The sequence below is a fragment of the Puma concolor genome, chromosome B3, assembly GCF_028749965.1.
Source record: "Puma concolor isolate L17-30 chromosome B3, mPumCon1.1.hap2, whole genome shotgun sequence".
Taxonomy (NCBI): domain Eukaryota; kingdom Metazoa; phylum Chordata; class Mammalia; order Carnivora; family Felidae; genus Puma; species Puma concolor.
Genome location: NC_141672.1, coordinates 38410324 through 38438313, shown reverse-complemented (window position 1 = coordinate 38438313; position 27990 = coordinate 38410324). Strand labels below are relative to the sequence as shown.

Genomic DNA, 27990 nt, shown 5'->3' with positions numbered 1-27990 from the left:
ATATTCAGGGAGCCTGGGTGGCTGAGTCATTTAAGCATTCGACTTTGGCTCAGGTCACGATCTCACAGTTCATGGGTTCAAGCCCCATGTCAGGCTCCGTGCTGACAGCTTAGGGCCTGGAGCCTGCTTCGGATTTTGTGTCTCCCTCTCTGTCTGCCCCTACCCTACCCTGCTTGTGCTCTGTCTCGCTCTCTCAAAAATAAACATTAAAAAAAAAAAAAAAAGATTTACCATATTCATAGACAAATTCAATATTGTAAGGCTATCAATTCTCTCCACATTAATTTATAAATCATTGCAATTTCAATAAAAGTCCAGAGATTTTTATGGAAATTAAAGAGCTCATTCTAAGATGTATATTGAAAGCAAATACTCAAAAATAGCCAAGACAATCTTGAAGAATATGGTAGAGAACATTCATAAACAGATATTAAGACTTAGTCTAAAGCAATTAAAGCATAATGATGATATTGATAAAGAGAAAGACAAATAAAAGAGACCAGTGAAACAGAATACAAAACCCAGAATCACAGCCATACACTTATAGAAACTTGGTACGTAACAAAGTGGGATTACAGATAAGGGGAGAAAGGATGAACTATTCAAAAATAGTATTAGCTTAATTATCAATATGAAAAAAATACATCAGACCCATTTCTCACAACATATACCAAAACCACTAAAGGTAAATCAAAGATTTAAACATGAAAGTATGATTTTATCTTTTTAGTAAAACAGCAAAAGGATTTTTCTTTTGGAACTAGAAAAACAAAATCTAAAGTACATACAGAAGACTGTATAAACAAGTAAAAACAGGAAGAATAAGTGAAAAAATATTATAAAGCTATAGTAAATGTAATAGTATGGAACTTGCACACAAATAGCAGATGTATCAATTCGGAGTAAAAAATATGGATACAGACCCCAATATATACCTGTATTTAATCTATGATTAATACAGGGGCACCTGGGTGGCTCAGTAAGTTAAGAATCAGACTCTTGATTTTGGCTCAGGTCATGATCTCATGATTCCTGAGATCAAGCCCCCAATCGGGCTCTGTGCTGATAGCACAGAGCTGCTTGGGATTCTCTCCCTCTCTTTCTGCCTCCACTTGTGCTCATTTGTGTGTGCACTTGCACTCTCTCTGTCAAAATAAATAAACGAACTTAAAAAAAAGGTGACAGATGGGGCGCCTGGGTGGCTCAGTCGGTTAAGCGGCCGACTTCGGCTCAGGTCATGATCTCGTGGTCCGTGAGTTCGAGGCCCGCGTCGGGCTCTGTGCTGACAGCTCGGAGCCTGGAGCCTGTTTCAGATTCTGTGTCTCCCTCTCTCTCTCTGACCCTCCCCCATTCATGCTCTGTCTCTCTCTGTCTCAAAAATAAATAAACGTTAAAAAAAAAAATTTAAAAAAAAAAAAAAAGGTGACAGTTAAAGTCAGGGGAAAATGGACTATTCAATAAATGGTGCCATTGGGAAATATCAATTTAGATTCCTTACTCAAAGCAAGAGATGGTTCAAAGCCATCTTTTAAGCATAAAAAAAACAAAAACAAAAACCATAAAAGTACTGCAACAAATCATGGTAGAAGACTATTCTAAATATTACACAAAACCTAGAAACCACGAAACAAAAGAGTGACGTATAAAAAGAAAATAATTCTGCTTGAAAAACAAAAAAGCAGAAGAGAAGTAACAATTTAGGAACACGTATTTCTAAATCACACACAGACAAAAGGCTAATTTGAACACAACATAAAGGGCTTCAAAAAGCAAAAAGTAACCCAAGAGAAACAAAAGCATATGTCCATGTAAAAATTTATACAAAAATATCCATAGCAACATTATTCAAAATAAAGTAAAACCAAATGTCTACCAGCAAATGAAAGGATAAATAAAATGTGGTATATCTATCTGATGGAATATTACTTAGCAATAAAAAGGAATGAAGTACTGATACATGCTATAATACAGATGAATCTTAAAACATGCTAAGGGGGCGCCTGGGTGGCGCAGTCGGTTAAGCGTCCGACTTCAGCCAGGTCACGATCTCGCGGTCCGTGAGTTCGAGCCCCGCGTCGGGCTCTGGGCTGATGGCTCGGAGCCTGGAGCCTGTTTCCGATTCTGTGTCTCCCTCTCTCTCTGCCCCTCCCCCGTTCATGCTCTGTCTCTCTCTGTCCCAGAAATAAATAAACGTTGAAAAAAATAAAAATAAAAAAAAAAAAACATGCTAAGTGAAAGAAGCCAGCAACAGACTAAATATTGTATGTTCCCATTTATATGAAATGTCCAGAGTAGGCAAATCTATAGAGACATAAAGTGGATTAGTGGTTGTCTAGGGTTACCTAGGAATTGGGGGGAAATGGGGAATGACTGCTACGAGTATGGGATTCCTTTGGGTGGTAGAAAATGTTCTAAAATTGACTGTGATGATGGTTGCACAACTCTATGAATATACTGAAAGGTATTTTTTTTTATTTTTTTAATGTTTATTTATTTTTGAGAGACACACACAGAGCAAGAGTGGGGGAGGGGCAGAGAGAGGGAGACACAGAGTTTGAAGCAAGCTCCAGACTCTGAGCTGTCAGCACACAGCCCAACGTGGGGCTTGCACTCATGAACCATGAGATCATGACCTGAGCCAAAGTCTGATGCTTCATCAACTGAGCCACCCCTATTGGAAGCTATTGAATTGCATAATTTAAATGGGTGAACTGTATGGTACATGAATTACATCTCAATACATTTTTTAATATAAAAAACAAAAACCAGTAAGTAGAGGTGAGAGGATTTGTTTCTGCCCATAAAGGATTAACTGTTGTAAGTACAGCTGTTCCATTGTAAACATCCAGAAAACGAGACAAATTATATAAAACAACCATTTTCAGATACTGGAAAACAAGCAGCACAGAACCGTAATTCATGAGAAAAGGGAAACAAATGAGATGGGCCCTACGACAGCCCTAGGTTGCTGCTGGAGGCAGTTTCCAGGCTGCAGCATGGGAGGAGGAACCAAAACAAAGTCTAGCAGTCTCACTGAGTTAAGGGGAAGAAGACTGGAATTTCCAGAGGCCAAGGCAGCTATTAGTTTGCAGGACAGAACACTGGAGAGAGGAATCGCACAAGTCCAGAAGATCTGTAGGGGGTCTCTGCAAATAGTTTGCTGAGTATTAATCTGTGCATGCATGCGGTGAAAGTCCACAAGGATGGGAGAAAAAAATACCAGAAAACAGTAGGCCAATCAATTCCCAAAGTTCACACAGGCCTGGAATCACTTTCCTACCCAGCAGAGTACTAAGGGAATTGGGTACTCTTTAGAAGGTTATTGCTTGGGCCACCTGGCTGGCTCAGTCCTTACAAAGGACAAGCTCTTGATCTCGGGGGTTTTAAACTCAAGCCCCATGTTGGGTGTAGAGATTATTTAAAAAAAAAAAAAAATCTTTAAAAAAAATAAGAATCTTATGGCCTTAGCAGTGAGGACAAATTAGCTCTAACCTATGGTTATTCTGGACTCTCTCTAGCAAGCTTAAAAACATTAAACTGTAACCACAACAAAGTCCAACATTATTTAAAGGAATACAACAAAATCTAAAACTCTTAAAAATTACCAAAGAAGCAGAATAATATAATCCATAACCAGGAGAAATATTAGAACCACACAAAGATGACAAAGATGATGAAACTAGTGGATAAGAACTTTAAAACAGTTACTAAAATCTTATACTCAGGGGCGTCTGGGTAGCTCAGTCAGTTAAATGTCTGACTTAACTTCCACTCAGGTCATGATCTCGCGGTCCATGAGTTTGAGCCCCATGTGGGACTCAAACGCAGACGCTGACAGCTCAGAGTCTGGAGCCTTCTTCGGACTCCGTGTCTCCCTCTCTTTCTGCCCCTACCCCATTCATGCTCTATCTCTCAAAAATGAATAAACATTAAAAAAATTTTTTTTCATTTTTTTTTTTTTTTAATCTTATACTCAAGGGGCATGTGGGTGGCTCAGCTGCTTAAGCATCCGACTTTGGCTCAGGTCATGATTTCACAATTTGTGAGGTCAAGCCCAAGTCGGGTTCTGTGCTGACAGCTTGGAGACTGGAGCCGGTTTTCAAGTTCTGTGTCTCCCTCTCTCTCTGCCCCTCCTCCCCCCTCAAAAATAAATGAACATTAAAAATAGAATAAAATATTATATTCAAGAATGTAAAAGAAATAACATAATGAGCAGGAAAAAAGGAAGATTAAAAAAACATCTAATTGGAGCTTCTAGATATAAAATATATAGTATGTGAAAATATATCCCATCCTACTTGAGTCCACCAGAAAATCAGATACTGCAGAAGAAAAGATCAGTGAACTGGAAGTTATGGCAATAGAGATGATCTAAAACGAAGCACCAAGAGCAAAAACATTGCACTCATCATCATCATCATCATCACCATCACATCAGTGATCTGTGAGTGATCAGTGTTAAACAATTTAACATACATGAAACTGAATTTCTAAGATTTGGAGGGAGATAGAGGAAGAGGGGAGAAAAAAAAATTTCTAGAAATGCTGGAACATTACACAAAAATGTATTATTGTGAGTTTTATAACATATGTAGATGTAAAGCGTATGACAACAATAATAAAAAAAAAGAGAGAGGGTAAATGAAAGTATACCATTGCAAGCTTCTTAGGCTATACTTGAAATAGAACATTATTTGAAGGCAGAACAGCAGTTTAAAAAGAAAAAGGAAAACCCAAGAGGTATAGTTTAATTTTTTTTAATTTTTTTTTTTTTATTAGAGAGATAGAGTGTGCACGCATGCACAAAGCAAACAGGGGAGGGGTGGAGGGAGAAGAGTGAGAATCTTTGCAGGCTCCACACACAGCACAGAGCCCCATGTGGGGCTCAATCTCCCAACAGTGAGCCACCCAGACACCCCAAGGTATAATTTAAAAAAAAAAATCAGGGGGCGCCCGGGTGGCGCAGTCGGTTAAGCGTCCGACTTCAGCCAGGTCACGATCTCGCGGTCCTGAGTTCGAGCCCCGCGTCAGGCTCTGGGCTGATGGCTCACAGCCTGGAGCCTGTTTCCGATTCTGTGTCTCCCTCTCTCTCTGCCCCTCCCCCGTTCATGCTCTGTCTCTCTCTGTCCCAAAAATAAAAAAAAAAATTAAAAAAATAAAAATAAAACGTTGAAAAAAAATTTTAAAAAAATCAGTAAGTAAAATGCCAGCAATCTAATAGAAAAAAAAAAAATGAGAAAGCTTTGAATACACAGTACTGAAATAGTCAACCTACTAAATAAATTACACTATGTTAATATATTGGAAAGTAATGTAAATGTGAAAAAATCCATACAGCTATTTATACAGTATGGAAAGTGCCGGGGTGCCTGGGTGGCCCAGTCAGTTAAGCAGCTGACTTCCACTCAGGCGGTTCAGGCTCCATGCTGACAGTGTGGAGCCTGCTTGGGATTCTCTCTCTCTTCCTCTCTTTCTGCCCGTCCCCTGCTTGTGCATGCTTACGCATGCACACATGCTCGCGCTCTGATCTCAAACTGTTAAAAAAAAATGTATATATACATATATGTGTGTGTGTATATACACACACATACACACACACACACACATATATAATGGAAACTGCTAACACGGAGAGACAATATAATACAGTAGCATAGTGTAATTGTGCAGCTAAACTCTAGGTTTAGGGGCGCCTGGGTGGCTCTGTCGGTTAAGCGTCCGACTTCATCTCGGGTCATGATCTCGCGGTTCGTGATTTCAAGCCCTGCATTGGACTCTGTGCTGACAGCTCAGAGCCTGGTGCCTGCTTCAGATTCGGTGTCTCCCTCTATCTCTGCCCCTCTCCCGCTCTTGCTCTGTCTCTGTCTCTCTCAAAACTAAATAAAGATTAAAAAAAAAAAAATCTTTTAAACTCCCTAGGTTTGAATCCAGGGTCTGTTAGGTACTTGTAAGAGTCAACTGGAGCAAATTACTTAATTTCCCTCTACCTCAATTTCTTCTTCTGCAAATAGGTGATAATACTCTGAGGATTTTAGGGGGATTAAAACAATTAAGTCATGTAAAGCATTTAAAACAACTGTTAAACACAAAAAGTTAGTACTCATTAAGTGCTGGGTAAAAGAAAAGGAAAATCTTCCCACAATATATTTCTAAATGAAAAAAGCAAGGTCCAGAAAAGTATAGTATGCTACCATTTGTATGAAAAATAAACTATATAGATATATGTCTACAAAAGTAAAGATTCTCCAGAAGGCTAAACAACAGACTTAGAACAATGAATTCTTCTGGAAAAGAGATTCTGGTAGCTTTGGAATAGAAAAAGAAAAGAAATGTACTCTCCTCTTCATATTTTCATGTATATATTAAATTTTCTATTAAGTATTCCCTACTCAAACAAATAAATTCAATTATTTTTAAAGGAAGGATTAATAGTAAGCGCTTACAAAATCAGGAAAATGTGCATTTCAAGCACAAGTATGATATGAGGTAAAAAGAAATCAAAGAGCAAACCAATTTGATTTTTTAATGAACTGTGTTTCTTTCCAGAATTACCAGCGTGATCAGTTTTCCTTGGCTCTTGAAGCCTTTTCTAGCTTTTGTCATTACTGACCCACTTTTGTAGTTTTTCTTGCCTTCCTTTTATTTTTTCATGACCTCACAGATATCTTTATTATTTACAATAAACTATATTTTAATAAAATATCTTATGTGTTTTTCTTTTCCAAAGCTCTTATTATATTTACTGAATTTTTTATTTATATTAGAAAAATAGAGGAAAAGGAAGGGTGAGAAAAATCAGCACTGATTTCAGTCAACAACTTAATACATGTTTAAAACATAAATATTTGTGGCTATTGTATGTGTTTATATACACACATATTATCTTCTCAAGGCATGTTTCTAAAAGCTTCTCAAGCTCCTAAAAAGCTGTTTGTGTAGTCTGACACAATCCTATTTCAAAAATATTTATTATTGAAAAGATTCTTTAAAAATCACATAGTGTGATTTCAAAAGAATTTTCTGCATAAGCTCTGGAGTCTGTAAGATTAAAAATTTTTTTCTAATGTTTGTTTATTTTTGAGACAGAAAGATAGAGCATGAGCTATGGAGGGACATAAAGAGGGGTAACACAATCCGAAGCAGGCTCCAGGCTCTGAGCTGTCAGCACAGAGCCTGATGCTGGGCTCAAACTCACGGACGGACCATGAGATCATGACCTGAACCAGTTGAGATCATGACCTGAGCCAAAGTTGGACGCTTAAGAGACTGAGCCCCCCAGGTGCCCCTGAAGTCTGTAAGATTTAAATTTTCCCTGTGAGACTTACTAGCTATGTTACTTTGAATAAATTAATCTTCCTCTACCTTACTTTCCTGATCTGTAAACTTGTATTCATAGTAGGACCAAACATTGGGAAGTTATAAAAGTAGACTAAATCAGGTAATAGACGTTTTAAAAAATGTCTGACCCTCATACATGTTAACACTAGAATTACTATTATTATTATTAAAATTAGTGAGAGCATATGGACCAGTTGGGAATGGGTTTGGCTATAAAGTGTATGATGACAATTTTTTAAAATGAGATTAATCTAAAACTTTCTTAATGTCACTAAATCAAGTATATAATTAGAACTCATATGCAATATTATTTAAAAATTAAGAATTTTTATTTTTGGAAAGAACATGCAAAAATAAGTACAAAAGGAGTGCTTTACTTTTAATTTTAGATTATTCTTCAAAGGACCATGTTCTTAATACCTAATGCTCCTGATTTCTTATTTTTTCCCAATTCAGGCTACAAAAAAATTCCAACAAATAATATGAAAGCAGTAATTATTATCCTGGCTAATGGATTTCAAGTTACTTAATACCTGGAAATGCCATACACTTTCTATCTTGCATCAGCATGAAAAAAAATTCTTCTAGTATCAAATAACTGCTTGGAGTCATACTGTTCCGATCTCTCTTTTGATATAACATACCTTAAAAAGATTCAAAGACTGGAATTGCAAAAAAGGTGAGACAACAATGTTGGAGAAATACAAAATATATTTTAAGGATCAAGAGTTAATTTTACTTATTAGGGGTTTAAGAAAATACTTTTTTTTTCCTCAAAAATCTTTGGGAAACTTCAGTAAAATGCAATAGACCTCACTTAGCTAGCTAATGGATCAGAATCTCTGAGAGTAGGGATAGAAACCTGCACTTTAAACAAGCCCGAAGTAATTTTGTTGGTCTATGGTCATTTTAAGAATAAATGAGGATTAATGAAACAGAAGGGGTTAATTAAAAATAAAAAGGCTCTGTGTAGGGGCACTTGGTAGGTGGGTTAAGCATCAGACTCCTGGTTTTGGCTCATGTCAGGATCTCAAGGTTTAATGAGTTCAAGTCCCACTTGGGGCTCTGCAATGGCAGCATGGAGCCTGCTTGGGATTCTCTCTCTCCCCAGCTCTCTCTGCTCCTCCCCCACTTGCACGGTCTCTGTCTCTCTCAAAATAAATAAACTTAAAAACAAATTTTTTTTAAACAGCCAAAAAATGGGGGGAGGGGGGAAGGATAATCTTTATAGGAAGTCAATCTTGAGCAGATTTCAAAAGCTGATTTCACATTAATTGGCAGGGAGCAGTTATTCCACACCAAAAGGATGGTATGTGAGAGAACTGTTTCCAGAGATGTTTCAGCATCCCAGGCATATAGAAATAACCACACTTGTCCTGAATAAGCACTAGGGGCCCAGCAGATAGACAGGACTATCAACCCAAACTACTATTAATTAGAAAAACACCAGGCTTTCATTGCTTAATTCTTACCCCAGTTTCCAGTATCGTTTTTTCATTACACACTCCTGAAAATATAAGCCTCCAAACTACTACAATACTGACAGAGAGTAGGACCAAAACAGCTTAAGCAAAGGAAGGTACTTTTGTTTTCAATTATAACAGGATTTTTTTAAAGAGTAAAAAAGTTGGGGCGCCTGGGTGGCTCAGTCAATTGAGCATCAGACATTGGCTCAAGTCATGATCTCACAGTTCATGTGTTTGAGCCCGGCGACGGGCTCTGTGCTGACAGCTCAGAGCCTGGAGCTTGCTTTGGATTCTGTGTCTCTCTCTCTTTCTCTCTGCCCCTCTCCCACTCACCTTTGTCTCTCTCTCTCTCAAAAGTAAACATAAAAAAAAGTAAAAAGTAAAAGAGCATTTTGTTTTTCATACTAGGTCATTAAAAACATTTATAAACACAGAACTTCCATACAAGGGAGCCTTTCTTCTATAACCAAAAGATAAACAATTATTCGAATTTAGAAGTTTACTCGAATTTAAAGTAAAAAAAATCTAAAATAAGAAATTTAATTTTACAAGATTAATTCTAATAGTTCAGTCTCCACATATGTAAAATACAGTTTGAGAGTAGGTGATTTTCAAAGTCGTGTCTAGCTAAATTTATAAAATTGTACAATATACGAATTCCTCAAACTTTGAATTAAACATACTAGGTTGTCCAAAACTATAATGTAAGCTTTTTCTAAGAATTCAAGTAACCCTGAAATATTACAATACTAATATCTACAATTCATAAATCATCAGCAGTACAGTTTTCAGACTTTCTGTTAGCACGTGCTTTGAATAAGTGAGCAAAAAATAACTTTTTTTTTTTTACTTGGACTCTAATAGTAACACCATGCAACATAGCTACTCATTGAGGAATTATAAAAGACCCTACGGTTACAGTTTTTTCCTGAAAGTCTCATGAAAATAAGACAAACATCATTAGCTAACCAGTAAATATGCCAAACATAAATCAATGACAATCTTAAATTCTAAAATATTTAGATCAAATAAAACATGATATTTATCTTTCATGCAAAATAGGCAGCACTATTTTACAATTTTGAGTATCACCTATATCGCCTTTGGCTAAATAGGAAAAAATAATTGTCCATGGTACTCTTCTGTCGTAATTCTGTCATTCTTACTCTGCACATTACATATTTTGCATGATACTGTAAGAGAGATGTACTGCACAGAAGTGCCCATGGGGATAAGACATTATACTGCAATTAAATCTGGAATGAGTAAGCTTAACATAATGGAGTTTTACACAGAATTGAGTATATCTCAATTTAAGATGATTTCGTGCTCTGATGGAAAAAAAAAATTGAGGATGTCTAATTCTTTAGATTCTCCATGATTACTAAGTTTATTCTTAAATTAAGGGACTGGTCTACAGTAGGAACAAAGCTCCTTACAATTTTTAAAAGATGGATAAAACAAGATAGCAGTCTAAGAATAAATGTTGCTTCTATAAAAAAGAGAATCAGTATTCAGACCTAAGTAACATGAAAGAGTGAAAAATGGGAGGCCAAAAGAAGGAGGCAAAATATAAGATATTTCCCATTAGAAACTCATCCCTGATTGTCAGGCTGTCCTTGCTGTCGTTACGTGTCATTTTTATAAACCCACTAGTCTGACCAAGAGCCCTGATTTTAAGAAAAACTGTAATAAAAGTATGCACTTTCAAAGCTAATGAAACAGTAATACTGTAATAGCTCAACAACTGATACTACAAATCAGTGATTTAGGAGATTAATTAAACTTTGTATCCAACAGCAAATTAGCAGCCACACCCCTAAAAAAGATAACTCAGGCTGCGTTCCATTCACTTCCATAAACAGTGGCCTTCGTTTAAAATTCATTTCTTCATAGCCTCGAACGACCATGTTTGTTTTGCAATTACACGACGGTTTTATAAACACTGTCTCAGAGTAAATAAAGCTCAAGACTTTACCCAAGCCTGGCAGAATTAGTCTGGGGCAAGGCATCATTATGGTGAAACTGGGTCTTGGTTAAGTGTAAGACCATCATACTTAATTACAATTATATTCTGTGCATCACAAGAATTAAAACCATTTTAAAAACTCAACCAAAGCTCAATGATAATGTTACTCCACGAATAGCGTTTCCTTTGGGTTCTAAGAAAGGCACTGTTATTAGAATACCGTTTGACAGCTAAGACTCTTAAGTTTTCCCGGATCATTTAATTTTTTAAAACCTAGAAAAGGCCTGTTTGCGGGGACTGTGAAATCCCGCGGAAAGAGAGGTTTGGGAGGGGAACGGCCAAATTAACATAACTGCGGGGAGTGAAGACAACTCCGGGTAGTTTAACTCTCCAAGGCTGAGCAGACGACAGACAAGGTCCCTTACCTGCCAGCGGCCGTAGGTGAGGAGGATCATGGAGATGGGGATGGCGGTGCCGGACATGGCATGGGTGGAGGGCATGCTGTACTCGGAGTTGTAGAAGACCTCCAATTTGACCACGGGCGGCGAGGCGGGCCGCGGCCAGCGGATGATGTCCTTGGTGCACTGGCCCAGGTACATGACCAGCACCCAGATGACCACGAGCCTCCGGCCCACCAGGGCGTCTAGGTTCCAGATCCAGAAGGGGAAGAACAGGATGTAAAAGAGTTCGTTGCCCAGCTCGGTGCCGAAGCAGAACAGGTAGTAGAGCGGCCAGTTGCTCACGTGGGCCAGCTCACCCTCCTCGCCCGTCAGCGAGTTGCGGCGCAGGGCCCCCACGCGCGGCGGCGAGGCCGGGCCCAGCTCGGTCGCCAGCCCGTTCCGCACGCCGTTGGGGGCGCCGCCGCCGCCGCCGCCGGGCTTGGCGGGACACTGATTGCGGTCGTTCCCGGGCGGCTGGGGGCCTGCAGACGCCCCAGGCTGCGGCTCTCGGCGCCGGGCGTCTCCGGCTAGGGGCGCCTCCGCCTTCTCATCCTCCCTCGGATCGGTGGCGGGAGCGGCGGAGCGGCGAGGCAGCGCTTCCACCCCGCACAGCCGCTGGAAACGGGCCACTTTCTGCGGCTCCTGCAGACCGCGAGCCAGCTGGGCCAGGCGCTGCCTCAGCGACATGATAACGGGACCCTGGCGGCCCGCAGACGGGAGGACGTCGGCGGCGGGAAGGCGGGCCGGACCCTGGCGCAGCCCGGAATCGTCCCCGCGCACCTGGCCAGCGGCAGCAGCGCCTAGCCGGACCCGCTCGGCTCTGCCCGGTGACGGCGCCACAGGCCGCAGCCGCCGCCGCCGCGCGCCCCCGCCCCGCGCGCCCCTCCCAGGCCGCGCGCGCTCCGCCACCGCCCGCGGCCTCCACGCGCCGGCGCGCGCAGCGCCCAGCCCCGCCCCCCACTGCCGCGCCGGGAGGGCGCCTGGCCGCGCGCGGCCGCCTGGAGCGCATCCGGCGGCGTGGGGGTGCTGAGGCTCAGCGGGGTGGCTGCGTTGAGGTTTGCCTTGACACCCGCCAGGCGTCGCGGCGCTGGGCGGGCGGACCTGGTCCGCCCCCTTCTCCAACTTCAGCCCTCGTTTCCCTCCGGCTGATGCTGCCGGCTTGCCTCTGACCACCGTTGGTTCGGAGAGGCCACGACCCTGGGGGCCGGCGTCCGAGGTGCGAGTGGCCAAGCACCCGGACATCCTGCTGGCACAGAATCAAGTGTTTAATGGTGAATGAAGGCGAAATAACCACCATAGGCCCGGAATCGTTCGACTCAAGTAATCACAAGTAATTACAGAGCTGTTTCTGACGGCTCATGTCCTGAAAGCCACGTGCCAATTGACCAGTGGTGGCAAGATTAGATGTAGATCCCAGGACAATACTGCGCCATTGATCAAATAAGTTAAGAGATCACAGTTATCTTGACTTCAATGTAGTATTTTAATAAATTCTAATAGCTAGGTGGGGTTGCACAGAAGAAATTAATTGGTTCCTGGATGCAGGCTGCAGATTTTTTGAGCTTGATGAGGCTGATTTAGAGGCTTAACTTCCATGTCAGGAAAGTTACAAACTTGACTTCTAGAAAATACAGTTTTTATTAGAAAGTCTCTGAACTTTTTTTTTAATATTTATTTTTGAGAGAGAAAGAACACAAATGGGGGAGGGGCAGAGAGAGAGGGAGATAACAGAATTTGAAGCAGGCTCCTGGCTCTGAGCTGTCAGCAGAGCCCCAGGTGGGGCTCCAACCCACCACCAATGAGATCATGACCTGAGCCAAAGTTGGACTAGCCACCCAGGTGCCCCAGAGATTCTCTGAACTCTTAATTCCAAGAAGCTACTACAAGTAAGGTGGATGTCAATAATTAAAGAATTTGAACCTCTTCCAAGAAAATTGGGAAATTTCCCCTACCTGTGTCTTTAGCAGTATTTCCTTCATTTCCTAGGGAAATTATTCTCTTCCTCCCACTTCACTTGCTACGCTACAGCCATAGGAAGATAAATAAATCATCATCTCTGTCTTAAAGTTGCTCACAGTATAAATGGAAAATGCTAAAATGGAGATAAACAACATGCTCTGGAACGGAGAAGAAACAAGTTGACTAGGGACAACAAACCAGGTAAGAAGTGATCCTCTTGAGCTGGGATCCTTTATTAAAGAGCATGATGAGAGTAGGTGGAGAAACTCATCTTAGGAAAGACAGAAAATGAAGAAAGATGGGATAGGAATGTGCAAAGATGTATTTGATAAACAGTAGCTCATAGAATACACAGTAGGAGGAGTAAGTGGTTGGAATGGGGTTAGAAAGAGGGGATGGGACCAGATTGTAAAGCCCTTGAATGCCAAGCTGGAGATTTTATTTGTAGGCAGTGGAGAGCCATGGAGGGCTTTTAACCTAGGGAGTGACACCATCAGAACTGCTTTAGAAAGATAACTGAGAAGGAAATCGAAGGTAAATTGCCAGAGGTCAGAGAGCAAAGGCTAGGTAAATAATTAGAAGATGATTGCAGTAGTCAGGTGAGAGGGAATGGGGGCAGGAACTTGGACTGTGGTTCTGGGAATCAGAAGGAAGAGATTTGGAAAAGATTTTGGAACTAGGAAAAAGTTAAAGCATTTCATTTGAATTCATAGGTCTGCAGGCAGATAATTGTCTGTCCTTGATTAGAACTCATTGTGTCTAATATTGAGGCATTTATAATCTACTGAGGGAGACAAAACATGCGAGTATATTCAAAGACATAAAGCCAGACATACCAAACGGATCAAAGAAATCAGACACAAGCAATCACTTCATGGAGTAAGCAGAGAGGTGGCATTAGGTTATCTATGAATGGTCCTGTGAAATGGATGATTAGCTGGCATTTGAAAACAAGGAGCAACTTGTACAAAGGTGGGAGGAGCCTGGTTTCTGTCAAAATCATTTGTTTATAAAGGCTGAATTTTTTTTTGAGAGAGAGAGAGAGAGAGAGTGAGAGCAGGTACGAGCAGGGGAGAAGGACAGAAGGAGAGAATCTCAAGCACGCTCCAAGCTCAGTGTGGATCCCACAACCCTGGGATCACAACCTGAGTGAGCCAAAATCAAGAGACGCGCAACTGACTGAGCCACTCAGGTGCCCCTTGTTCAGATAAAGAATTATTCGGATTCATTCAAGGAATTTCCAATTCTGGGGACTAATTAGTCTAAAGAGAGCAGAGAAAGAGGAAAACATATAAAACAAAGTAAGAGGTGATATTTATATCCTATGGCTAAAATATAACTTGATCACTGGCATATTTTGTCAGAATGTAATATCCTCTTTAAAAGAGAATAAAGAGGGGCACCTGGGTGGCTCAGTTGGCTAAGCGTCCGACTTCAGCTCAGGTCATGATCTCACGGCTCATGAGTTCGAGTCCGCATTGGACTCTGTGCTGACAGCTCAGAGCCTAGAGCCTGCCTTGGGTTCTGTGTCTGCCTCTCTCTCTGCCTCACCCCCCCTCCCTGCCCTGCTTGCATTCTGTGTGTGTGTGTGTCTTTCTCTCTCTAAAAATAAACATTAAAAAAAATTTTTTTTAAGACAATACAGAGACAAAGATGATGGGGAGGTGGGAATTTGGCCTCTGACTGCACTGAAGAGGAAAAGAATGCAAGTCAAAAGACAAAACTTGAAAAGGCTGACAGTGTCCTGCTGCTGCTGTAAATCTGTTAATGATAAGGACAAGGCCAAAAGCACCAAAGCACCATGATGAAAAGAATAGTTCTGGTGGATTCTGTTTACACTCACTCTGATACTTTTCATCTTGAAACTTAACAGAAATTGAACCATATCAAAAGATTCAAATATAAACTTTCTGTGGCAAGCATTTTTTATAACAAAGCATAAACATTTTTTAAAAAGAAATACATTGCTACCAAGTAATGACATGATTATCTGGGTGTAATTCAGTGTCTTCCCTGCAAAGCCAAATGTCTTAGTTTATGTTGCATAATTAACATGTTAAATTTTGTTAGATCCTTCTCTGTACTTGAGTTTAACTTTATGTAATATTGAAATCTTTTTTGTGATACATGAACTATACAAAGGTAAAATATTGCTGTCATTTCTTTCATAAAAGTAGTAGGGAAACACAATATATAGGCTTAGCCTTGGTCATTTTGCCTTCCACAACTAATTTAAATAAAGTTGTATTTTGTCATATTGGGTTGAGATAAATCATTGATTGAACTAATTTTACAATGAAGTCAAAGAATTTTACTTTTAGAAATACGTCTTCTTAAAATTTTTTTTTAACGTTTATTTATTTATTTTTGAGACAGAGAGAGATAGAGCATGAACGGGGGAGGGTCAGAGAGAGAGGGAGCCACAGAATCTGAAACAGGCTCCAGGCTCTGAGCTGTCCGCACAGAGCCTGACGTGGGGCTCGAACCCACGAACTGTGAGATCGTGACCTGAGCTGAAGTCGGACGCTTAGCCGACTAAGCCACGCAGGCGCCCCTAGAAATACGTCTTCTAAGTAATATATATTTAAAACTGTTATACCATATTGTATATTAGAAAGTTACTGAGATAATAGATCTTAAAATCTCATCATAAGAAAAAAATTATAACTATGTGAGTTGATGGATGTTAACTAAAATTGTGGTTATCATTTTGTAATATATACATAAATCATTATGTTATACACTTCAAACTGATACAGACTTCTACGTCAATTATACAATGAAACTAGGAGGGAAAAAACTACATTACTTAATAAGAAAATGATAATACTTATTTTAAACTGAATATTTATTATAATTTTTTTGAGCCTGGAATATAACTTAATTTCTTATTCATTAAACTACAAAATTTATATATTGCAAGCTATTTAGCCTAAATTATTACTATTAACTATCACTAGAATAGTCTTGACATGTAGATGTCAGTACATAGTGCATTATGGGCATCAAAAATGGTGAATATGAATTTGTTATTTTTGAAATATTAAACCTATGTTTTTTTTAATTCTTTGCATAAATACCTACTGATTTTATCCTGCATCTTTGATTAGTTTTATTTTCTAAAAAATAGGATTTCCTCTGAATTCTTGAAAAGATGCCTAGCATAGCACAAATATAAATAAAATGTGATAGGGGCGCCTGGGTGGCGCAGTCGGTTAAGCGTCCGACTTCAGCCAGGTCACGATCTCGCGGTCCGTGAGTTCGAGCCCCGCATCAGGCTCTGGGCTGATGGCTCAGAGCCTGGAGCCTGTTTCCGATTCTGTGTCTCCCTCTCTCTCTGCTCCTCCCCGTTCATGCTCTGTCTCTCTCTGTCCCAAAAATAAATAAACGTTGAAAAAAAAAATTTTTTTTAATAAATAAAATGTGATAAACATAAAATTTGTAATTAACAGATAAGGAATTTTCTATGCTTTGTGTTTTCTATGCCCTAACATTTCAAATCACTTTTACCCAGAGTAAGATTCGAAAGAAGAAAACCTTACAGAAAATGATCTGAGAGTATTTTAGGCAAAAAAATATATGGCCTCTCACCCACTTTAATTCTAATCCATGCTGGCTGAGATGACCATGGAATTCTTTCCTTACCATATAGACCATTTATACACAGTTTTATTTTACCCCAAATTTATAGTACTTTTTTTAAAACCATTTTTTTCTTCCTAAGAATTTCTCCCTTTGTTAATGTCTCTATCCAGTTCCAGTTTTCTTATTATTAAAATCTGGCTCTTGGCTTTTTCTTTTCTAGAAATGATTGGTAATACACGTGTATACCCAACTCAGAAGATTTTTTTTTTTTTTTAATTCAAGACTTGAAACCTCCAACCACATCTGCCCATTCATCATTCCAGACATTTTGGTAGGTGTTGATTTGCCCCTAATATTTCTATGTTTGTAATATACTAAATGCTCCATTAATCAAAATGGTTAATTTTCTGAAGAACATAAATTGTTTTTATAAACTAGCCATTGGTAAAAGTATTTATAAAATATGTTTGGTAAATTTTCTTTTTGTTTTTCCTTTTTTTTCTTTTTTTTTTTTTTTTATTGTGGTATATTTGACAACATTATGTTAGCTTCAAATGTATCACTTGGTAATTCAACACTGGTATACATTGCAAAATAATCACCAAAATAAGTCTCTTTACCAGCTATTACCATACAAAGTTAATGCAGTATTATTGACTATATTCCCCATGCTGTACATTATATCCCCATGACTTTTTTATTTTAGTCCTGAAAGTTTGTACCTCTTGATCCCTGTCACCCATATCTCCCCCCAGCAATCTTCTTTCTTCTCTGGCACCCACCAGTCTGGTTTCTATATCTAGGAGTCTACACTTTGTGTTGTTTTGTTTTTTAGGTTCCACATACAAGTAAGATCGTGTAGTATTTACCTTTCTCTGTCTGACCTATTTCCTTTGCAGAGTACCCTCAAGGTCCATCCATATTGTTGCAAATGGCATAATTTCATTCTTTTTAATAGCTGAGTAGTATTCCATTATATTTATACGCCACATCTTTATACATTCATCCATCAATGGACACTTAGATTGTTTCTATATCTTAGTTACTATAAATTAATGCTGCAACAAACATAAGGGTACATATATCTTTTCCATTTAGTGTTTTCTTTTTCTTCAGACAGAAAACCCAGCGTGGAATTTCTTCATCATATGGCAGGCCTATTTTTAATTTTTTTAGGAATCTCCATACTGTTTTCCATAGTGGGTGCACAAATTTACATTCCCATCAACAGTCTACAAGAGTTTCTTTTTCTCTACATCCTCACCTAAACCTTTTATTTCTTGTCTTTTTTATAATATCTATTCTGACAGATGTGTGATGATATTTCATTTATTTACCTGATGATTGGTAATATTGAGCATCTTTTCATGTGCCTGTTGGCCTTCTATATGTCTTCTTTGGGAAAAAATGTGTATTCAGATCTTCTGCCCATTAAAAAAATTTTTTGTTATGAATTGTCTGAATTTTTAAGTATGTTTTGGATATTAACCCCTTATCAGGTATATGATTTGAAAATATCTTCTCCCATTTGATAGGTTTACTTTTTCTTTTGCTGATGGTTTCCTTCGCTGTGCGGAAACTTTTCAGTTTGGTGTAGTTCAACTTGTTTATTTTTGCTTTTGGAGCCAGTTCCAAAAAAAAAAAAAAAAATCACTAATACTGGGGTCAAGGAGCCTACTGCCTGTTTTCTTCTGGGAGTTTTATGGTTTCATGTCTTAACATTCAAATCTTTAATCCATATTGAGTTAATTTTTATAAACGGTACAAGACAGTGGTCCAGTTTCATTCTTTTACATGTAGCTGTCCAGTCTGCACAACATTTATTAAAGAGTCTATCCTTTCTCTTTTGTATGTTCTTGCCTCCTCTGTCATAAATTAATTGGCCATATATGTGTGGGTTTATTTCTGAGCTCTCTTTCCTAATGCATTGATCTATGTGTCTGCTTTTATGCCAATACCATACTATTTTGATTGCTATAGTGTTGTAGTATCATTTGAAATCAGGGAGTGGGATACCTCTGACTTTGTTCTTTCTCAAGATTATTTTGGCTATTCAGGATCTTTTGTGATTCTGTATAAATTTTAAGATTGTTTGTTTCTAGTCCTGTAAAAACTGCCATTGGAATTTTGATGAGGTTTGCATTGAATCTGTAGATTCCTTTGGGTAGTATGGACATTTAACAATATTTATACTTCCAATCCATGTGCATGGAATAGCTTCCCATTTATTTGTAACTTCTTGGATTTCTTTCAAGTCATATTTTTCAGTGTACAGGTCTTTTACTCCTTGGTTAAATTTATTCCTAGGTATTTTATTCTTTCTGATGCAGTTGTAAATGGGATTGTTTTCTTGATTTCTCTCTCTCTTTTTTAAATGTTTATTTTTGAGAGAGAGTGCAAGCAGGAGAGGGGCAGAGAAAGAGGGAGACAGAGGATCTAAGTGAGCTCTGTGACAACAGCAAAGAGCCTAATGTGGGGCTCGAACTCACAAACCGTGAGATCTTAACCTGAGCCGAAGTCACTTAACTGACTGAGCCACCCAGGTGCCTCTCTCTTTTTTTTAATTTTTTTTTTTAACGTTTATTTATTTTTGAGACAGAGAGAGACAAAGCATGAACGGGGGAGGGTCAGAGAGAGAGAGACACAGAATCTGAAACAGGCTCCAGGCTCCGAGCTGTCAGCACAGAGCCTGATGCGGAGCTCGAACACACGGACCGCGAGATCGTGACCTGAGCCGAAGTCGGCTGCTCAACCAACTGAGCCACCCAGGCGCCCCTCTGTCTCTTTTTTTAAATGTTTATTTTTGAGAGAGAGAGAGAGAGAGATAAAAGAGCACAAGCAGAGGAGGGGCAGAGAGAGAGGGACAGAGGATCCAAAGCAGGCTCCTCACTGATAGCAGAGAGCCTGATGCAGGGCTCAAACCCCTGAGTCTTTAGATCATGACCTGAGCCGAAGTCAGATGCTTAACCAACTGAGCCGCCCAGGCACGCCTTGATTTCTCTTTCTGATAGTCCATTATTAGTGTATAGAAATGCAAGAGATTTTTGTATATTAATTTTGTATCCTGCAACCTCACTGAAGTCATTAATTATTCCCAGCGGTTTTTTGATAGTGTCTTTAGGGTTTTCTATATATAGTATTATGTCATCTGCAAATAGTGACAGTTTTACTTCTTCCTTTTTGTATGCCTTTTATTTCTTTTCTTGCCTAATTGCTGTGGGTAGGGCTGCAAATACTGTGTTGAATAAGATTGGGGAGAGGGGCACCTGACTGGCTCTATCAGAAGAGCATGTGACTCTTGATCTCGGGATTATGAGTCTGAGCTCCAATTGGGTGTAGAGATTACTTAAAAATTAAAAAGTGGAGAGGGGCACCTGGGTGGCTCAGTCAGTTGAGCCTCTGACTTTGGCTCAGGTCATGATCTCATGGTTTGTGAGTTTGAGCCCTGTGTCAGGCTTTGTGCTGACAGCTCAGAGCCTGGAGCCTGCTTTGGATTCTGTGTCTCCCTCTCTGTGTGCCCCTCCCCCACTCACGTTCTGTCTCTCTCTCTCAAAAGTAAATAAACATTAAAAAATTTTTTTTAATTAAAAAGTGGGGAGAGTGGGCATTCTTGTTTTATTTCTCATCTTAAAGGAGAAAGCTTTCACTTTTTTACCATTAAGTTTAATATTACCTATGTATTTTTCATATATGGTCTTTATTAGGTCAAGTATACTGCTTTTGTTGAGTTTTTTGATTCATAAATGAAGGCTGAATTTTGTCAAATGCTTTCTCAACATTTATTGAGATGATTATATGATTTTAATCTTTCATTTATTCTTATTTTTTATCTTTTTAAATGTTTATTTGGGCCACCTGGATGGCTCAGTGGATTGAATGTTCAACTTCAGCTGAGGTCATGATCTCACAGTTCATGATTTCGATGCTGTCAGAGCAGAGCCTGCTTCAGATCCTCTGTCCATCTATCTCTCTGCCCCTCCCCTGCTCATACTCATTCTCTCAAAAATAAATAAAACATTTTTTAAAAAACATTCTAAATATTTATTTATTTTGAGAGAGAGAGAGAGTGTGTGAGCCAGAGAGGGGCAGAGAGAATCCCAACTAGACTCCATGAGAATCCCAAACCCAACATGAGGCTCAATCCCACGACTGTGAGATCACGACCTATGCCAGAATCAAGAGTTGGATGCTGAGGAGAGAGAGGAAGATGGCAGCATAGGAGGACGCTGGGCTCACCGCGCGTCCTGCTGATCACTTAGATTCCACCTACACCTTCCTAAATAACCCAGAAAACCGCCAGAGGATTAGCAGAACGGAGTCTCTGGAGCCAAGCGCAGACGAGAGGCCCACAGAAGAGGGTAGGAAGGGCGGCGAGGCGGTGCGCGCTCCACGGACTGGCGGGAGGGAGCCGGGGCGGAGGGGCGGCTCGCCAGCCAAGCAGAGCCCCGAGTCTGGCTTGCAAAAAGCGGAGGGGCCTGACGGACTGTGTTCCGACAGCAAGCGCGACTTAGCGTCTGGGAGGTCATAAGTTAACAGCTCTGCCTGGAAAGCGGGAAGGGTGGAGGACAAAGGGAAGGAGAGCTGCTGAGCCCCGGACGACAGAGCTCAGCTTGGCGGGGAACAAAGGCGCTCGCCAGCGCCATCTCCCCCGCCCATCCCCAGCCAAAATCCCAAAGGGAACCAGTTCCTGCCAGGGAACTTGCTCACTCCGAGCAAACACCCAACGCTGTGCTTCTGCAGAGCCACCCCTCCGGCAGCGGGTCTGACTCCTCCCGCTGCCACAAGGCCCCTCCTGAAGTGGATCACCTAAGGAGCAGCGAGCTAAGCCTGCCCCTCCTGCCCCCGTGCACCTTGCCTACCCACCCCAGCTAATACACCAGATTCCCAGCACCACAAGCCTGGCAGCGTGCAAGTAGCCCAGATGGGCCACGCCACCCCACAGTGAATCCCACCCCTAGGAGAGGGGAAGAGAAGGTACACACCAGTCTCACTGTGGCCCCAGCGGTGGGCTGGGGGCAGACATCAGGTCTGACTGTGGCCGCACCCACCAACACAAGTTATACACCACAGCACAGGGGAAGTGCCCTGCGGGTCTCCACCACTCCAGGGACTATCCAAAATGACCAAACGGAAGAATTCCCCTCAAAAAAATCTCCAGGAAATAACAACAGCTAATGAACTCTTCAAAAAGGATTTAAATGATATAACAGAAAGTGAATTTAGAATAATAGTCATAAAATTAAACACTGGGCTTGAAAACAGTATAGAGGACAGCGGAGAATCTCTTGCTACAGAGATCAAGGGACTAAGGAACAGTCAGGAGGAGCTGAAAACCGCTTTAAACGAGATGCAAAATAAAATGGAAACGACCACGGCTCGGATTGAAGAGGCAGAGGAGAGAATAGGTGAACTAGAAGATAAAATTATGGAAAAAGAGGAAGCTGAGAAAAAGAGAGATAAAAAAATCCAGGAGTATGAGGGGAAAATTAGAGAACTAAGTGATACACTAAAAAAAATAATAATATACGCATAATTGGTATCCCAGAGGAGGAAGAGAGAGGGAAAGGTGCTGAAGGTGTACTTGAAGAAATAATAGCTGAGAACTTCCCTGAACTGGGGAAGGAAAAAGGCATTGAAATCCAAGAGGCACAGAGAACTCCCTTCAGACGTAACTTGAATCAATCTTCTGCACGACATATCATAGTGAAACTGGCAAAATACAAAGATAAAGAGAAAATTATGAAAGCAGCAAGGGATAAACGTGCCCTAACTTATAAAGGGAGACCTATAAGACTCGTGACTGATCTCTCTTTTGAAACTTGGCAGGCCAGAAAGGATTGGCACGAGATCTTCAATGTATTGAACAGAAAAAATACGCAGCCGAGAATCCTTTATCCAGCAAGTCTGTCATATAGAATAGAAGGAGAGATAAAGGTCTTCCCAAACAAACAAAAACTGAAGGAATTCATCACCACTAAACCAGCCCTACAAGAGATCCTAAGGGGAATCCTGTGAGACAAAGTACCAGAGACATCGCTACAAGCATAAAACATACAGACATCACAATGACTCTAAACCTGTATCTTTCTATAATAACACTGAATGTAAATGGACTAAATGCGCCAACCAAAAGACATAGGGTATCAGAATGGATAAAAAAACAAGACCCATCTATTTGCTGTCTACAAGAGACTCATTTTAGACCCGAGGACACCTTTAGATTGAGAGTGAGGGGGTGAAGAACTATTTATCATGCTACTGGAAGCCAAAAGAAAGCTGGAGTAGCCATACTTATATCAGACAAACTAGACTTTAAATTAAAGGCTGTAACGAGATGAAGAAGGGCATTATATAATAATTACAGGGTCTATCCATCAGGAAGAGCTAACAGTTATAAATGTCTATGCGCCAAATACAGGAGCCCCCAAATATATAAAACAATTACTCATAAACATAAGCAACCTTATTGATAAGAGTTGGATGCTAAACCAACTGAGCCACCCATGTGCCCCAAAAGCTGATGTTTTCTTGTTGATTTCCTATCTATATAATTTATCCATTGATGTAAGTGGAGTGTGAAGGTCCTCTATTATTACTGTGTTGTCATCAATTTCTCCCTTTTGGTCCATTAATATTTGCTTTATATATTTTAGTGCTCCTATATTGGCTGCATATGTACTTATAAATGTTATATCTTTTTGCTAGATTGACCCTTTTATCATTATATAGTGTCCCTCCTTATCTTTTATTACAATCTTTGCTTTAAAGTCTATTTTGTCTGGGGGCACCTGGCTGGCTCAGTCAGTGGAGCATGTGATGCTTGATCTCAGGGTCATGAGTTCAAGCTCCATGTTGGGCGTGGAGCCTACTTTAAAAATAAATAAATAAATAAAGTCTATTTTGTCTGATACAAGAATAGCTGTACTAGTTTTCTTTTTGTTTCCGTTAGCATGGAATATCTTTTTCTATCCCTTCACTTTCAGTCTGTGTGTATTTTTACTTCTGAAGTGAGTCTCTTCTCAGCAGTATATAGATGTGTCTTGTTTCTTTATTCATTCAGCCACCCATTCATTTTGAGTGGAGAACATGATCCAATTACATTTAAAGTGATTATTGATAGGTATGTATTGTCATTTTTTTTTCTGGCTGTTTTTATAGTTCCTCTCAGTCCCTTTCTTTGTCTCTTTCTTCCCTTGTGGTTTGATAACTTTCTTCAGTGTTATGTTTAGTTTACTTTCTCATTTTCTTTGGTGTATTTTCTATAAGTTTTTGTTTCATGTTTACTGTGAGGTTTTTTTTTTTAATTTTTTTTAATGTTTATTTATTTTTGAGAGAGAGAGAGGGAGACACAGAATCTGAAGCAAGCTCCAGGCTCTGAGCTGTCAGCACAGAGCCCGACGCGGGGCTCGAGCTCACAGACCGCGAGATCATGACCTGAGCTGAAGTCGGACGCTTACCAACTGAGCCACCCAGGTGCCCCATGGGTAAATTTGAACACTTTCTAAAACTACAAGTTTGCTCTCTTCCCCTCAACATTTTGTTTTTGACATCGCATTTTACATCTTTGTATCTTATGTATCCTTTAACTATTGTAGTTTAATTTTACTACTTTCTTTTTATTTTTAATTTTTTTTTATTTTAGGGAGAGAGTGTGCGAATGAAGGAGAGGGGCAGGGGAGAGAGAATCTTAAGCAGGCTCCGTGCTGAGCATGGAGTAGGCTCAGCATGGAGCCTGACACAGCACTTGATCCCATGACCCTGGGATCATGACCTGAGCCAAAATCAAGATGCTAGATGCCTGATGCTCAACTGAGCTACCCAGGTGCCCCACCAGTTTTGTCTTTTAACCTTCATAGTCACTTTATAAGTATTTAATCCACTACCTTGTATGTATTTGCCTTCTACAGTGAGATTTTTACTTTCATATGTTTTCTTGTATTAATTAGTGCTACTTCTTTTCAGATTAAAGAAATCTCCTTAATGGGGCACCTGGGTATCTCAGTTGGTTAAGCTTCTGACTCTTGATCTCAGCTTAGGTCTTGATCTCAGGATCATGAGTTCAAGCCCCATGTTGGGCTCTGTGTTGGGCATGAAGCCTACTTAAAAAAAAAAAAAAAAAATGAGGGGCACCTGAGTGGCCAGTTAGGCATTTGACTTCAGCTCAGTTCATGATCTCATAGTTCGTGGGTTCAAGCCCCGCATCAGGTGCAGTGCTGACAGCTTAGAGCCTGAAGCCTGCTTTGGATTCTGTCTCTCTCTCTCTCTCTCTCTCTCTTTCTGTCTCTGTCTGTCTGTCTCTCTCTCTCTCTCTCTCTCTCTCTCTCTCTCTTTGACCCTCCCCCGCTCATGCTCTGTCTCTCTTTCTCAGGAATAAATAAACATTAAAAAAAAAAAGAAAGAGGGGCACCTGGGTGGCTCAGTCGGTTAAGCGTCCAACTTCGGCTCAGGTCATGATCTCACGGTCTGTGAGTTCGAGCCCCGCGTCGGGCTCTGTGCTGACCGCTCAGAGCCTGGAGCCTGTTTCAAATTCTGTGTCTCCCTCTCTCTCTGACCCACCCCCGTTCATGCTCTGTCTCTCTCTGTCTCAAAAATAAATAAACATTTAAAAAAAAAGGCAGAAAGAAAGAAAGAAAGAAAGAAAGAAAGAAAGAAAGAAAGAAAGAAAAAAATCTCCTTAACATCTCCTCTAAGTCTGATTTAGTAGTGATGAACTCCTTTAGTTTTTGCTTGTCTGGAAAACTCTTATCTCACCTTCTATTCTGAATGATAATCTTGCTGGGTGGCGTATTCTTGGTTGGAAGTTTTTCCTTTTAGCACTTTGAATAGTCATGCTTCTTCCCTCTGGTCAACAATGTTTCTGCTGAGAAATCTGCTGATAGTTTTATAGGATTTCACCTGCACACAACAACTTGTTTTTCTCTGGCTGCTTTTAAGAGTCTCTCCTTTTCTTTGACTTTTGTTATTTTAATTATGTGTCTTAATGTGGATCCCTTTTGGTTATCTTATTTGGAACTCTCTGAGATTCCTGAACCTGGATGTTTCCTTTCACAGGTTAGGGAAGTTTTCTGCCCCTTTGTCTCTCTCTTCTCCTTCTGGGCCCCCTGCAATGTGGATGTTATTCCACTTGACGTTGCCCCATAGGTTTCTTTTTTCTTTTTTTTTTTTTTTTTAAGGTTTATTTATTTTTGAGAGAGAGAGACAGAGAACTAGGGCAGGGGCGGGGAGTGCAGAGAGAAAAGGAGACACAGACTACAAAGCAGGCTCCAGGCTCTGAGCTGTCAGCATAGAGCCTAACATGGGGCCTGAACTCACAAACCATGAGATCATGACCTGAGCCGAAGTCGGACACTTAACCGACTGAGCCACTCAGGTGCCCCTGCCCCATGGGTTTCTTTTTATATATATTTTTTTTTTACTTTTTTTTTTTTTTTAATGTTTTCATTCATTTTTTGAGAGACAAAGAGAGACTGTGAGCAGCAGAGCAGCAGAGAGAGAGGGAGACCCAGAATCCGAAGCAGGCTCCATGCTGTGAGCTGTCAACAAAGAGCCTGATGCAGGGCTCGAACCCACAATCCGCGTGATCATGACCTGAGCTGAAGTCTGCTGCTTCACTGACTGAGCCACCCAGGCACCCCTAGGTTTCTTAAATTACTTGCATGTTTCTTTTTTTTTTTTTCTTTTTGCTGGTATGTCTGGGTAAATTCCATTGCTTTGTCTGAGTACTTACTGATTCACTCTACTTCATCCAGTTTGCTGTTGAATCCCTCTATAGATGTTTATTTTTCAGTTCAGTTATTGTATTCTTCGGTTCTGCAACTCCTGTTGGTACTTTTAAAATATTTTTTACCTCTTTCTTGAAGTTCTCAGCGTGTTCATTGTTCTTCCAAGTTCACTGAGCATCGTTATGACCATTACTTTGAATCTTTATAGGGTAGAATACTTATCTTCGTATCATTAAGGTCTTTTTCTGAGGTTTTGTGTTGCTCTTTCATTTGCAGCACACTTTTCATTTTGCTTGACTCTCTGTTTGCTTCTATACATTAGGCAAAATAACTACTTCTCCCAGTCTTGAAGGCATGGCCTTATGTAGGTGATAAATGTTCTAGTTCAACTTTGCCCCAGTTCTTGGTTGTCTCTGGAACCTTTGTGATTGACTACACTGCTGATTTATTCTGATACGTCCTGTTATTGAGGACATGCCAAGACCTATTAGTGTTCCAAGGGAGGACTCTCATTTACCATCTAGTTTCAAGCTGACTGGAAGCCAGGCCCTCAGGTAGCAGCTTTTTTTTTTCCTTTTTTTTTTTTTTAAGATTTTATTTTTGGGGCACCTGGGTGACCAGTCGGTTAAGCATTCAACTCTTGATTTCAGCTCAGATCATGATCTCATGGTTCATGGGTTTGAGCCCCTAGTCAGGCTCCATGGTGGCAGTGAGGAGCCTGCTTGGGATTCTCTCTCTCCCCCTGCCCTTCCCCTGCTCTCTCTGTCAATAAATAAACTTTAAAATAAATTTTTTTTTAATTTTAATTTTTTAAGTGTTTATTGATTATTGACAGAGAGAGAGACAGAGCATGAGCGGGAGAGGGGCAGAGAGAGAGGGAGACACAGAATCTGAAGCAGGCTCCAGGCTCTGAGCTGTCAGCACAGAGCCTGATGCGGGGCTGGAACTCACGGACAGCAAGATCATGACCTGAGCCGAAGTCGGACGCCTAACCGACTGAGCCACCCAGGTGCCCCTAAAATAAAATTTTTTGAAAAGATTTTATTTTTAAGTAATCTCTACACCCATGTGAGACTCAGACTCACAACCCTGAGATCAAGAGTCGCGTGCTCTACTGATGGAGCCAGCCAGGCACCCCAGTAGCAGTTTTTAAAGGAAGCAAAGGTATATAGTCCTGTGGGGCTGCAATCATAATCCCTGCTGGCGTCAAGACCAGGAGATCAGGAGGTATACCCTGAGTGACAGTTACAAAAATTGGGACTCCAGACAAGTGAATGAGCTCCCTTCTGGGATGTCTTGTTGAGCTGTAGTGAGGCCAAAGGAGCGTGGAGGATGGTGTCTTCTTGCTTATATTCTCTGGGAACACCTACATAGCCTCTAGATGTTTCAGAAACCTAAAGCCTGTCCCTCAGGCTGCAGCTCCGCTAAGTAAATAGTCCTTTTTCATAAGACTGGGGTTGTGTTTCAGTTCGCTGCCTATGCAGCACCCCGGGGGTGGTGACCAACCAAGA

At 40.5% G+C, this 27990-nt stretch overlaps 2 protein-coding genes across 4 annotated transcripts in view; one reads left to right on the top strand and one right to left on the bottom strand.

Annotated features, from left to right (window-relative positions):
* Positions 1–11900, bottom strand: part of SGPP1 (sphingosine-1-phosphate phosphatase 1) — a 36156-nt gene extending 24256 nt beyond the window's left edge. Inside the window, exon 1 of the mRNA XM_025919337.2 lies at positions 11199–11900. Coding sequence (XP_025775122.2) covers positions 11199–11900 — 702 coding nt within the window. The remainder of the gene's footprint in view (positions 1–11198) is intronic.
* LOC147579914 (uncharacterized) overlaps positions 1–27990 on the top strand; it is a 149294-nt gene that overhangs the window by 67420 nt on the left and 53884 nt on the right. For all 3 annotated transcript variants that reach the window (XM_086709586.1, XM_086709584.1, XM_086709583.1), the window contains exons 1-2: positions 11899–13373; positions 16978–17088. In XM_086709586.1, the coding sequence (XP_086565712.1) occupies positions 11899–12243 (345 nt within the window). In that variant the 3' untranslated portion in view covers positions 12244–13373; positions 16978–17088. Of the gene's footprint in view, positions 13374–16977; positions 17089–27990 lie in introns of those variants that run through there.